We start from the raw sequence: 14377 nt of genomic DNA, 5'->3' as shown, positions 1-14377 counted from the left end.
AAAGGTAACAGCTCTCTTTATTAAACATGTTTCTCTTTTTTTGTCATCACAGACCCCAAATAAACAACATTACAAAAGAAAAGAGTTCTTAACCTGTGCGTTGGCTTGCTTGTTCAATTGAAACGGCCGAGCCCAGGGGAATTGAAACCTGAAGAATCTCGAGAGATATTTACACAAGAACAACACTGCTGTTGATGTTTGTGGTTCTGTACAAATACAAACCTGAGCTCGCAGGCTCGAGGCGGGGAGAGCAAAAGGGAATCGTTCAAATATCTGCAATCATTATTTATTTTGTTAAAATTACAACAACCAACCCATAGAGAGATAAAATAAATTTGACATATATACACATTTATAATATCATTGTAATAATAATACTAATCATCGTAATAATAGAATAGCAATTATGTATGTATAAATATTATTATTTAATTTTTTAACAGGAAAAAATTAGTTAGAAAATATTCTGGCTTATTAAACACAGGCTTCTCTGTATTGCGTCTAAGTGCAAGAGTGTGGCCGGGGCGGCTGGTTCGAAGGGAGGAGATGTTCATTATCAACTCCCCTTCATCTTTGAGAGGAATATTTACAACCAGAAACAACCCACCAAAGGAAAACATCCAAAAAAAAGCAAAACGAGATACAATCACTGTTCAGTTTTATACAATGTACACTGTATATCTTCTATAGCTTTAAAAAACAACATTCATCAGGCAGAGAGCAGGGAGTGGATTAACCCATTCCAGAAGAGTGTTCGGAAAACACACACACACACTGCGAGCGTGGCAAGGCTAAAGTTACACTGTCTGTCTGTACAGCTGTGGAGCCTCAGAGAGGACTCCGTGTGAGAGACAGAGTGAGCAGGACCCCGGGGAATCAGAGTGAGAGTGACAGAGTGAGCAGGAGCACAGGGAATCAGAGTGAGAGTGACAGAGTGAGCAGGCCCCGGGGAATCAGAGTGAGAGTGAGCAGGATGCTGGGGAATCAGATTGAGAGTGACAGAGTGAGCAGGACCCCAGGGAATCAGAGTGAGAGTGACAGAGTGAGCAGGACGCTGGGGAATCAGAGTGAGAGTGAGCAGGACGCTGGGGAATCAGATTGAGAGTGACAGAGTGAGCAGGACCCTGGGGAATCAGAGTGAGAGTGAGCAGGACCCCAGAGAATCAGAGTGAGAGTGGCAGAGTGAGCAGGACCCCGGGGAATCAGAGTGAGAGTGAGCAGGATGCTGGGGAATCAGATTGAGAGTGACAGAGTGAGCAGGATGCTGGGGAATCGGAGTGAGAGTGAGCAGGACCCTGGGGAATCAGATTGAGAGTGACAGAGTGAGCAGGACACTGGGGAATCAGAGTGAGAGTGAGCAGGACGCTGGGGAATCAGATTGAGAGTGACAGAGTGAGCAGGACCCTGGGGAATCAGAGTGAGAGTGAGCAGGACGCTGGGGAATCAGAGTGAGAGTGACAGAGTGAGCAGGACCCCGGGGAATCAGAGTGAGAGTGAGCAGGACGCTGGGGAATCAGAGTGAGAGTGACAGAGTGAGCAGGACGCTGGGGAATCAGAGTGAGAGTGAGCAGGACGCTGGGGAATCAGATTGAGAGTGACAGAGTGAGCAGGATGCTGGGGAATCAGAGTGAGAGTGACAGAGTGAGCAGGACGCTGGGGAATCAGAGTGAGAGTGAGCAGGACGCTGGGGAATCAGATTGAGAGTGACAGAGTGAGCAGGATGCTGGGGAATCAGAGTGAGAGACCGGGTGAGCAGGACCCTGGGGAATCAGAGTGAGAGTGACAGAGTGAGCAGGATGCTGGGGAATCAGATTGAGAGTGACAGAGTGAGCAGGCCCCGGGGAATCAGAGTGAGAGTGAGCAGGACGCTGGGGAATCAGATTGAGAGTGACAGAGTGAGCAGGACGCTGGGGAATCAGATTGAGAGTGACAGAGTGAGCAGGACGCTGGGGAATCAGAGTGAGAGACCGGGTGAGCAGGACTTGCTGTCACTGGTCACTCTCAATGCTGGTCTCACATCTAGACACAGAGCTGCCAGTCTGTGCTCCTCCAGCCAGACAGTGTAGCTTTAAAACCGCACTCTGAAAAGATCATGTGAAATAAACCCTGAAAGGAAGGCTGGAAAGGGCGCTTCTTAAAGAATGCGCGGCCGTGACCCACGCTGCCTTCCAGGGAGACGCTGCGTTCCTTCTTTGCAGGTAAACATTTCTTTGCATTTCTCCTAAAAAGAAAAACTAAATTGCAAAAAAAAATAATTTAACAGAAACACATTCCGTTTTACAAAAAGATATTATTTGCACAATAAACCCCATTCACCCTCACCCTCTTCCATACCTAATACATTACAAATATAAAGATATGAATAATACTTACAGATTGTATATACTGTGGATTCCTGTAGTCACAAACTCAGCCCCTTCCATGAGCCTTGCTCTCGACTGAATTGCGTGTTTATTGAAAGACTGGACTGGCACGAGCGTTTGGTATGAAAGGTCGGAGACAGACAGGGATTGAGACTCTGAACACTTTGCAGAGAAGCTTTCTGCATCTAATCAATTCATCAAAGCAGTCTTGGAGTAGATGGACAGCCCTTTCACTCACTTTACTGAAAGAAAGTGTGCTAGACTGCTGTGCTGAATTCAGTAAGGTGCCTATGAAACTGATCTCGGTTTAATCTGCTGTTTTATCCCTGTCGAATCTCACAGCTTCTGAACACCCACGTAGGCCAACAGCTTTCAATGAAGCTCGCAACCAGGAGAGTCACTGTCCTATAAGCAAAGTCCTGTGAGACAACCCCTGAGCACTCCAGCAATGCCAGAGTGTCCTTTAAGATATCTGCTGTGTCGGGAGCCTGGAAGCAGCTCAGGCAAGGTGCCAGGGAAGTGTGATGGCAGGTCCGCGCGGGCGGGAGTCCGCGTCGTGATGAAGTGTGACGGCAGGTCCGCGCGGGCGGGAGTCCGCGTCGTGATGAAGTGTGACGGCAGGTCCGCGCGGGCGGGAGTCCGCGTCGTGATGAAGTGTGACGGCAGGTCCGCGCGGGCGGGAGTCCGCGTCGTGATGAAGTGTGACGGCAGGTCCGCGCGGGCGGGAGTCCGCGTCGTGATGAAGTGTGACGGCAGGTCCGCGTCGTGATGATGTGTGACGGCAGGTCCGCGCGGGCGGGAGTCTGTGTCGTGATGAAGTGTGACGGCAGGTCCGCGCGGGCGGGAGTCCGCGTCGTGATGAAGTGTGACGGCAGGTCCGCGCGGGCGGGAGTCCGCGTCGTGATGAAGTGTGACGGCAGGTCCGCGTCGTGATGAAGTGTGACGGCAGGTCCGCGCGGGCGGGAGTCTGTGTCGTGATGAAGTGTGACGGCAGGTCCGCGCGGGCGGGAGTCCGCGTCGTGATGAAGTGTGACGGCAGGTCCGCGCGGGCGGGAGTCCGCGTCGTGATGAAGTGTGACGGCAGGTCCGCGTCGTGATGAAGTGTGACGGCAGGTCCGCGCGGGCGGGAGTCTGTGTCGTGATGAAGTGTGACGGCAGGTCCGCGCGGGCGGGAGTCCGCGTCGTGATGAAGTGTGACGGCAGGTCCGCGTCGTGATGAAGTGTGACGGCAGGTCCGCGTCGTGATGAAGTGTGACGGCAGGTCCGTGTCGTGATGAAGTGTGACGGCAGGTCCGCGCGGGCGGGAGTCCGCGTCGTGATGAAGTGTGACGGCAGGTCCGCGCGGGCGGGAGTCCGCGTCGTGATGAAGCGTGACGGCAGGTCCGCGCGGGCGGGAGTCCGCGTCGTGATGAAGTGTGACGGCAGGTCCGCGCGGGCGGGAGTCCGCGTCGTGATGAAGCGTGACGGCAGGTCCGCGCGGGCGGGAGTCCGCGTCGTGATGAAGCGTGACGGCAGGTCCGCGCGGGCGGGAGTCCGCGTCGTGATGAAGCGTGACGGCAGGTCCGCGCGGGCGGGAGTCCGCGTCGTGATGAAGCGTGACGGCAGGTCCGCGCGGGCGGGAGTCCGCGTCGTGATGAAGTGTGACGGCAGGTCCGCGCGGGCGGGAGTCCGCGTCGTGATGAAGTGTGACGGCAGGTCCGCGCGGGCGGGAGTCCGTGTCGTGATGAAGAGAGAGGGCTGCCTTGATTCCACAGACACACAGAAATCCTGGCGTGTCTCAAATCATCCAGTCCAGTCCAGTCCAGTCCAACCAGCTGTCTCTATAGTGCAGTGACTGCTGTGTGTGTCTCAGAGCTGTATTAAGACAGCTCCCTACACTGTAGTGCACGCTCGGAGCTCATGTATTATACACTGTGCTGGTGTTGGAGGTGCAGCATTTGTTGTCACTCGAACCCCTTGCTAGTAAATATTCTAGCCTCCCTGAATAACTGATTGTTCTCTCTTCAAAAAAAAGGCAAAATATATTTTTCAAAAACTAAGCAAGACATCCATCCCACGAGCGCAGTCACATCCCCAATGCTGATTACCACTGCAGATCGACTGGCTGGGATTCTGCCACGCCTGGCATTACACTGAATGTTGACTATCTGTGGTGTATTTGAAGAGCAGTGATTATCTATTCCTGCATGACAGAATATTTACTGAGCGAGTGAGTGAAGCAAGCAGCAATGAGCCGGCACCACCCCCAGCACAGGTTATAGTGACGGACTTAATGATACCACACAGTCCCCAGCCTTCAGTGCATTCCCCAGTGCACCCTGTCTAATCACACACCCTGGATTCTGAATGCATTCCCCAGTGCACCCTGTCTAATCACACACCCTGGATTCTGAATGCATTCCCCAGTGCACCCTGTCTAATCACACACCCTGGATTCTGAATGCATTCCCCAGTGCACCCTGTCTAATCTACACACCCTGGATTCTGAATGCATTCCCCAGTGCACCCTGTCTAATCACACACCCTGGATTCTGAATGCATTCCCCAGTGCACCCTGTCTAATCTACACACCCTGGATTCTGAATGCATTCCCCAGTGCACCCTGTCTAATCACACACCCTGGATTCTGAATGCATTCCCCAGTGCACCCTGTCTAATCACACCCTGGATTCTGAATGCATTCCCCAGTGCACCCTGTCTAATCACACACCCTGGATTCTGAATGCATTCCCCAGTGCACCCTGTCTAATCACACACCCTGGATTCTGAATGCATTCCCCAGTGCACCCTGTCTAATCACACACCCTGGATTCCGAATGCATTCCCCAGTGCACCTTGTCTAATCACACCCTGGATTCTGAATGCATTCCCCAGTGCACCCTGTCTAATCTACACCCCCTGGATTCTGAATGCATTCCCCAGTGCACCCTGTCTAATCACACACCCTGGATTCTGAATGCATTCCCCAGTGCACCCTGTCTAATCACACCCTGGATTCAGAATGCATTCCCCAGTGCAATGCCCTGCCTGCAAAGTCTTAAGACAGAACTTGCTCTGCTGGTTTGACTGTACGTGGAGCCCATTGCTTTCCTCCAGACCGTATTTGTTCAGTTTGGACTCACTGTTGGTTCTGTTTGGGCCTGGTCAGTGTTGATGGGGAGCGCTGTGTGTGGAATCAAGGCAGGAGTGTGACTCGGCTCCACTCTCTTCTCTCATTGGCGAGTGAATGGAAGGAATCCTTCAGAGGTCCAAATGGTCTCTATATTCCATTTGTTACAAATCACTTCAATGCGAATCAGAAAGAAAAACATCCAGTGTAATCGTCTCTCAGCTGGAAACAGCGAGTTCTGGAAGTGCAGAAGCAGCTGTCAGTCTGTCTAACGCAGTCCGGTGAGACAGACAGACAGCCAGCCAGCCAGCCGGAGGGCTGCAGCGAGCAGACAGCAGCCGTGCCAGAGGTCCATTCAATCATTATTACTGCAGAATTATTATTGTTTTCAATTGGTATGAAATTGTCCTTGATATAAAACAAGAAGCATTTCCTCATTGATGAATAAAAAAAAGAGAAATTCAATGATTGTTCTTTTTTTGTTTTTAAATATTGAAGTTCCACCAGCTCACAGAGACAGCCAATCAGAGGATCCTCGGGCCAGGAAGAGCAGCATGTGAACCAATCAGAATCCACTGTGCTCCTGTGACTCTGTCAGCTTCGGCCAATCCGAGAGCCCTCAGTCTGCTGTCTGGCTGCGGAGGCTGCTGAGGATGCAGCTTCCCGTGGCGTGTCTCCGTGCCTCCGTGTCCCTGGGAGAGCTGCCAGTGGCTTCAGCTGATTCTTCTGCTTCAGTCCCTGTCCTGATGCCCCGGCGACACTCGCTGCTTTGTGCTGTTTCTCATTTTCACAAAACAATCCCCCAACAAACAAGCGCTTAACACGAGCTGAGCTGAGCTGAGTGAGAGAGAGGGGGCGAGGGGAGGGGGCGAGGGGAAGGGGAGAGAGTCGGAGGGTGATTTAGGGAGAGCAGGGGAGAGTGAGTGAGAGGGGGTCTTCAATCCTACACTAGTGTTTCATGGGAGATTTCAGATCTTTTTATTTGGTGTCAGTTTTTCGTTCAGTACATGGAAAACTACGAAGCGGCGTGTGATTTGATTTGTTTACGTAACGTTATTCAGCAGCTTTCGTTCGGCTTCAGGAAGCAGAGCGGGTTCATTCTATAGGGGGTGCAACATGTTTGGCCACAGCTGTGTTGTACTGAAGCTCTGTTGCTGGTTTGGGGCAGGCCAGCCCGGGTCGGGTCGGGTCGGGTCGGGTCGGGTTCAGGCTGCTGTCTTGTGAGAGGGACACCTAGTGACCAAAGTGTGTGTGTGTGTGTGTCAGTGTGTCACTGTGTCAGTGTGTGTGTGTGTGTGTGTGTGTGTGTGTGTGTGTGTGTGTGTCAGTGTGTGTGTGTGTGTGTGTGTGTCAGTGTGTGTGTGTGTGTGTGTGTGTGTGTGTGTGTGTGTGTGTGTGTGTCAGTGTGTGTGTGTGTGTGTGTCAGTGTGTGTGTGTGTGTGTGTGTGTGTGTGTGTGTGTGTGTGTGTGTGTGTCAGTGTGTGTGTGTGTGTGTGTGTGTGTCAGTGTGTGTGTGTGTGTGTGTGTGTGTGTGTGTGTGTGTGTCAGTGTGTGTGTGTGTGTGTGTGTGTGTGTGTGTGTGTGTGTGTGTGTCTGTGCGTCACTGTGTCAGTGTGTGTGTGTGTGTGTGTCAGTGTGTCACTGTGTCAGTGTGTGTGTGTGTCAGTGTGTGTGTGTGTGTGTGTGTGTGTCAGTGTGTCACTGTGTCAGTGTGTGTGTGTGTGTGTGTGTGTGTGTGTGTCTGTGTGTGTGTGTGTGTGTCAGTGTGTGTGTGTGTGTGTGTGTGTGTGTGTGTGTGTCTGTGTGTGTGTGTCTGTGTGTGTGTCTGTGTGTGTGTGTGTGTCTGTGTGTGTGTGTGTGTGTGTGTGTGTGTCTGTGTGTGTGTCAGTGTGTGTGTGTGTGTGTGTGTGTGTGTGTGTGTGTCAGTGTGTGTGTGTGTGTGTCAGTGTGTGTGTCAGTGTGTGTGTGTGTGTGTCTGTGCGTCACTATGTGTGTGTCAGTGTGTGTGTCAGTGTGTGTGTCAGTGTGTGTGTGTGTCAGTGTGTCACTGTGTCAGTGTGTGTCACTGTGTGTGTGTGTGTGTCAGTGTGTGTGTCAGTGTGTGTGTGTGTCAGTGTGTCAGTGTGTGTGTGTGTGTGTCAGTGTGTGTGTGTGTGTGTGTGTCAGTGTGTCAGTGTGTGTGTGTGTGTGTCAGTGTGTCACTGTGTCAGTGTGTGTGTGTGTCACTGTGTGTGTGTGTGTCAGTGTATCAGTGCGTCACTGTGCGTCACTGTGTGTCATGGGGCTCAGCTCAGCTCAGCTCTGTGTTCGATGCTCTGGGATATTGCTGCATTGTGCTGAAGGAGGGGAGGGGCTGTTCTGTTCAGTCCTCCCTGGGACCCCGTGCATTGAGGCTCTGTGCTGAGTGGAGGGGGCGGGACCCCTGGCTAGTGACCGGCCGCTGCAGCCCCCTGACTGCTCGGACCGCTAGGGTAGCTCGCTGTGTTCCGGAACTCTCCATTCTCCGTGATGTGCAGGCGTGGGGGGGGCAGGGGGGGCAGCTGCAGCCCTGCCCCCGATGATGATGTCATCCCATTCCATGGCTCCTGTGAAGACGAGGCTCCTCCCATTCCCGATCCCAGTCCCGATCCACTCCGCTCTTTACCCTGCAGAGCCGCCAGCATCATCAGACGGGCGTTTGAAGAACCCAGGGGGGGAAACTGCTCATCCTGAGAGGGGGGAGAGGGGGAGAGGAGAGAGGGAGAGGGGGAGAGGAGAGGAGACAGGGGAGAGGGGAGAGAGGAGAGAGGAGAGGGAGAGGAGAGGGAGAGAGGGAGTGGAGAGGAGACAGGGGAGAGGGGAGAGAGGAGAGAGGAGAGCGAGAGGAGAGGGAGAGGAGACGGGAGAGGGGAGAGGAGAGGAGAGGGGAAGAGGAGAAAGGAGAGGAGAGAGGGAGAGATGAGAGGGAGGGGGAGAGAGAGGAGAAGGAAAGGGAGAGGAGAGAGAAGAGGGAGAGGAGAGGGAGAGGAGAGGGAGTGGAGAGAGGAGAGAGGTAAAGGGAGAGGAGAGGAGAGGGAGAGGGAGTGGAGAGAAGAGAGGGAAAGGGAGAGGAGCGAGAGGGGGGAGAGGGATAGAGAAAGGGTGAGAGAGGGAGAGGGAGCGGGATAGGGAGTAGAGGGGGAGGAGAGGGGGGTAGAGAGAGGGGGAGAGATGGGAGATAGTAGGGAGGGAGGGAGAGGGAGAGAGAGATACTTATCAACTACAGAGACACTCACATGCACTCTCGTGCTTTAAAGGCTAACCCATCCAGATCCATCAGAACATCTTGCAGTCTGGCAGACAAGCCTTCTGACTGAGGGGAGACACTGAGGGACAGGGGATCAGCAAGGCTTGCCTCTCATTAGCACACAACACAGAGCAGTGCCAGCTTCCTGGAGCCCAGGGCGCGTTTATCCTGCCTCACACCCGGCTGCAAGGGGTCCTAATCGCTGCCTCACACCCGGCTGCAGGGGGTCCTAATCGCTGCTGCACAGGAAGCGAGTCCACAGTAAACAGTGTGGAAGCAGAGATCTCAGCAGCTGTCCTGGGAGAGCGGTGCCATGGTTCAAACCTGCACCGGCACACAGACCCGGAGATCACAGTGTGGGAGCCTGCGCTAGCCACTGGAGGACACGTCTCACCTGACTGCTTTCACAGAGCTTAATGAAGAATCAGTGTCTGCAGAGAAGCCGCTCGCACTCTCCCACACTCACAGTTTGTACTGCCTCTCTGCTTTTTAGTTTGTCCTGGATCACCAGCCGAGTTTTATAATTCACTAGCCATCGCTCAGCTTCATTCTGGTGGCCTTCCTGTGGAAGAGCGGTGAGGTCTGCTCCCTCTCTACCTCCTCCAGGCCCACACGGGGCTGCAGCTTCCTAACCTCCTCCAGGAGAGCTCCACTCCTGCCCCAGTGTGAGTGCCACGCTGTGGGGCACACTGTCATCTCTCCTGCTCTACCAGCCCCAGTGTGAGTGCCACGCTGTGGGGCACACTGTCATCTCTCCTGCTCTACCAGCCCCAGTGTGAGTGCCACACTGTGGGGCACACTGTCATCTCTCCTGCTCTACCAGCCTCAGTGTGAGTGCCACGCTGTGGGGCACACTGTCATCTCTCCTGCTCTACCAGCCCCAGTGTGAGTGCCACGCTGTGAGGCACACTGTCATCTCTCCTGCTCCAGTGTGAGTGCCACGCTGTGGGGCACACTGTCATCTCTCCTGCTCTACCAGCCCCAGTGTGAGTGCCACGCTGTGGGGCACACTGTCATCTCTCCTGCTCCAGTGTGAGTGCCACGCTGTGGGACACACTGTCATCTCTCCTGCTCTACCAGCCCCAGTGTGAGTGCCACGCTGTGAGGCACACTGTCATCTCTCCTGCTCCAGTGTGAGTGCCACGCTGTGGGGCACACTGTCATCTCTCCTGCTCTACCAGCCCCAGTGTGAGTGCCACGCTGTGGGGCACACTGTCATCTCTCCTGCTCCAGTGTGAGTGCCACGCTGTGAGGCACACTGTCATCTCTCCTGCTCCAGTGTGAGTGCCACGCTGTGGGGCACACTGTCATCTCTCCTGCTCTACCAGCCCCAGTGTGAGTGCCACGCTGTGGGGCACACTGTCATCTCTCCTGCTCCAGTGTGAGTGCCACGCTGTGGGACACACTGTCATCTCTCCTGCTCTACCAGCCCCAGTGTGAGTGCCACGCTGTGAGGCACACTGTCATCTCTCCTGCTCCAGTGTGAGTGCCACGCTGTGGGGCACACTGTCATCTCTCCTGCTCTACCAGCCCCAGTGTGAGTGCCACGCTGTGGGGCACACTGTCATCTCTCCTGCTCCAGTGTGAGTGCCACGCTGTGGGGCACACTGTCATCTCTCCTGCTCTACCAGCCCCAGTGTGAGTGCCACGCTGTGGGGCACACTGTCATCTCTCCTGCTCTACCAGCCCCAGTGTGAGTGCCACGCTGTGGGGCACACTGTCATCTCTCCTGCTCTACCAGCCCCAGTGTGAGTGCCACGCTGTGGGACACACTGTCATCTCTCCTGCTCTACCAGCCCCAGTGTGAGTGCCACGCTGTGGGACACACTGTCATCTCTCCTGCTCCAGTGTGAGTGCCACGCTGTGGGGCACACTGTCATCTCTCCTGCTCTACCAGCCCCAGGGTGAGTGCCACGCTGTGGGGCACACTGTCATCTCTCCTGCTCTACCAGCCCCAGGGTGAGTGCCACGCTGTGGGGCACACTGTCATCTCTCCTGCTCTACCAGCCCCAGTGTGAGTGCCACGCTGTGGAGCATACTATCATCTCTCCTGCTCTACCAGCCCCAGTGTGAGTGCCACGCTGTGGGACACACTGTCATCTCTCCTGCTCCAGTGTGAGTGCCACGCTGTGGGGCACACTGTCATCTCTCCTGCTCTACCAGCCCCAGTGTGAGTGCCACGCTGTGGGGCACACTGTCATCTCTCCTGCTCCAGTGTGAGTGCCACGCTGTGGGGCACACTGTCATCTCTCCTGCTCTACCAGCCCCAGTGTGAGTGCCACGCTGTGGGGCACACTGTCATCTCTCCTGCTCTACCAGCCCCAGTGTGAGTGCCACGCTGTGGGGCACACTGTCATCTCTCCTGCTCCAGTGTGAGTGCCACGCTGTGGGGCACACTGTCATCTCTCCTGCTCTACCAGCCCCAGTGTGAGTGCCACGCTGTGGGGCACACTGTCATCTCTCCTGCTCTACCAGCCTCAGTGTGAGTGCCACACTGTGGGGCACACTGTCATCTCTCCTGCTCTACCAGCCCCAGTGTGAGTGCCACGCTGTGGGGCACACTGTCATCTCTCCTGCTCTACCAGCCCCAGTGTGAGTGCCACGCTGTGGGGCACACTGTCATCTCTCCTGCTCCAGTGTGAGTGCCACGCTGTGGGGCACACTGTCATCTCTCCTGCTCTACCAGCCCCAGTGTGAGTGCCACGCTGTGGGGCACACTGTCATCTCTCCTGCTCCAGTGTGAGTGCCACGCTGTGGGGCACACTGTCATCTCCCCCAGCCCAGGCCTGTGAGCCCCCTCTCTCCTGAGCTTCCCTTTAGTGAGCCTCTGCTGGAAGAAGTGGAGCTCAGTGACACCGCAGCCCTTCAGCGGGCTCGTGGCTCTGATGCTTGGTGCCTGGGCTACACTGTCAGCCTCGCAGTCTGCTCTGCTCTGTGCAGTCTGTGCTGCTGAAGCTCTAACAGCACTGCTGCAGCAGGAGTGGCTCTTCTTGCTTGTAGTGGGTGAGTGCGATGTTTGGACATATTAGTACACAGTGTTGTGTTACAGTATGAGGAAAGACAGGCAACAGGATTGGACAAAAACATTCTACTGCGGTTAGTGAAAACCGGCTACAGACAACACTAACACAAAGCTGGAGGAGGAAACGAAGTAACAATCAAAGAACCCCATATCCAGCCCCACCTCCCCGCACGCATGTTCGTGTGGCGGGATACGGAGATTTTCCAGAACGCAGAACAGTAGCATGTCGTTAGCGTGTGATTGCTGAGTGGTTAGCATGTGATTCCTGAGTGATCAGCGTGTGCAGGAATATTTCACTGCTCTGCTCACTTTCTGATTGGAGGAGCAGTGTGATGATGTCAGATAAAGATGCAGCAGTCTGTGTGTGTGTGTGTGTGTTCACTAACTCTGTGGATGTACAGTGTGGAGTGTGTTTGCTTGTGCTTACTATGTGTGTGTCTGTCTGTGTGCGTGCGTGTGAGTGCGTGTTTATTACCTGTGTGGGCGTGGCGCTGCGCGCTGAGGTATTATCGAGGGTCGCCTCGCCTAGGGAAATCACCGTATCTCGTCATCATACAGGGGGGGGGAATGAGAGTTTCCACTGTTCAGAAACCTCAGGAAAGAGAAGGTCAGTCAGCGAATTAACACACGCATGCAACACGCGTGACACAACACAGCGGGGGGTACGCACATGCACATGCACCGCAGCTCGGCATGCAGGAGAACACGCCTGACACGCGTGCAGGGCTCAGCTATGATGAGGGGCATGTCGGTGTCTCTGTTTCCACCCCTCTGTGATGGATTATTGGAAGCCCTGTCTCTGAGCTGCGCTCGCTCTCAGGCAGGGAGGAGAACACGCTGTTTCTTACCTGGCTCCAGATCCTTTCTCCAGTGCCAGGAGAAGAGGAGCCAAGTAACAAAGAGAAGCTTCTCTCCAGTAAGAGGATGTTTATAAGATGGAGAAACAGTGACACTGCAATGGGGGTAATTAGATCCATTACACAGAGAGAGGGGTCTGCACGTGCATGCAACACCCCTAACATGCGTGCAGCAGCAGCGGCGCAGCATGCACACATTGTACAGACATGCCTGGACACAAGAATTCTCAAAGTGAACAGCCACAGAAACAACATGTATGTAAACCCTGTATACAGGGCAGCAACACATACACTACAAATGTATAAAATACATTCACAAGCATGAGCATGTACACTGAGAGATATACACAAGAATGAACTGCACACACACACACTGACACACACACACACACACACACTGACACACACACACACACACACACACACACACACACTCACACACACACACACTGACACACTCACACACTCACACACACACACACTGACACACACACACACACACACACACACACACTGACACACACTCACACACACTGACACACACACACTGACACACACACACACACACACTGAGACACTGACACACACTGACACACACACTGACACACACACACACACACACACACTGACACACACACTGACACACACACACTGACACACACACACTGACACACACAGACACACTGACACACACACTGAGACACACACACACTGACACACTGAGACACATACACTGACACACTGAGACACACACTGACACACTGAGACACACTGAAACACACACACTGAGACACACACACACTGACACACTGAGACACACTGAAACACACACACTGAGACACACACACACACTGACACACACACTGAGACACACTGACACATTGACACACACACAGACTGACTTCCACGCTCACACTGAGACACACACACACACACACACACACACACACACGCACACATCGGAAGCAGTCACGATACAGAGAGTAATGAAATTGTAATTTCCACCTGAGCGTCGAGCATGCGGGGCGGGGTCGGCACGTGGTCTTTGCGGATCTCATCTTCCACTGCCATCAGCCTGGCCAGCGAGGGTTAATGAGAGCAGAGAAAATCATTAATACATGAGCATGGCTGACTCTCCACCCCCGTCCTCTCCACCCCCCGTCCTCCATCCTCCATCCTCTCCATCCCCCGTCCTCTCCATCCCCCATCCTCTCCACCCCCCATCCTCCATCCTCCATCCTCTCCATCCCCCGTCCTCTCCATCCCCCATCCTCCATCCTCCATCCTCTTCATCCCCCGTCCTCCATCCTCTCCACCCCCATCCTCCATCCTCCATCCTCTCCACCCCTATCCTCTCCACCCCATCCTCTCCATCCCCCATCCTCTCCATCCCCCGTCCTCCATCCTCTCCACCCCCATCCTCCATCCTCCATCCTCTCCACCCCTATCCTCTCCACCCCATCCTCTCCATCCCCCATCCTCTCCATCCCCCGTCCTCTCCATCCCCCATCCTCTCCATCCCCCATCCTCCATCCTCTCCATCCCCCATCCTCTCCACCCCCCATCCTCCATCCTCCATCCTCTCCATCCCCCATCCTCTCCATCCCCCGTCCTCTCCATCCCCCATCCTCTCCACCCCCATCCTCCATCATCTCCACCCCATCCTCTCCACCCCATCCTCTCCATCCCCCATCCTCCATCCTCCATCCTCTCCATCCCCCATCCTCTCCATCCCCCGTCCCCCATCCTCCATCCTCCATC

General features: G+C 54.5%; 1 protein-coding gene across 1 annotated transcript; it reads right to left on the bottom strand.

Annotated features, from left to right (window-relative positions):
* Nucleotides 1-4143: 4143 nt before the first annotated feature.
* Nucleotides 4144-13719, bottom strand: LOC131707041 (ras/Rap GTPase-activating protein SynGAP-like). Its single transcript, XM_059009093.1, has 2 exons — nucleotides 13622-13719; nucleotides 4144-8180 (listed from the first exon to the last, which is right to left on the bottom strand). The coding sequence occupies exons 1-2, from the start codon at nucleotides 13685-13687 to the stop codon at nucleotides 7899-7901; spliced, it is 348 nt and encodes a 115-aa protein (XP_058865076.1). The 5' UTR covers nucleotides 13688-13719; the 3' UTR covers nucleotides 4144-7898.
* Between the last annotated feature and the right edge of the window lie 658 nt (nucleotides 13720-14377).

The sequence above is a fragment of the Acipenser ruthenus genome, chromosome 38 (genome assembly GCF_902713425.1).
Source record: "Acipenser ruthenus chromosome 38, fAciRut3.2 maternal haplotype, whole genome shotgun sequence".
NCBI classification, from domain to species: Eukaryota; Metazoa; Chordata; class Actinopteri; order Acipenseriformes; family Acipenseridae; genus Acipenser; species Acipenser ruthenus.
The sequence above is the reverse complement of the archived record's forward strand: the minus strand, read 5'-3'. Positions and strand labels throughout refer to the sequence as shown.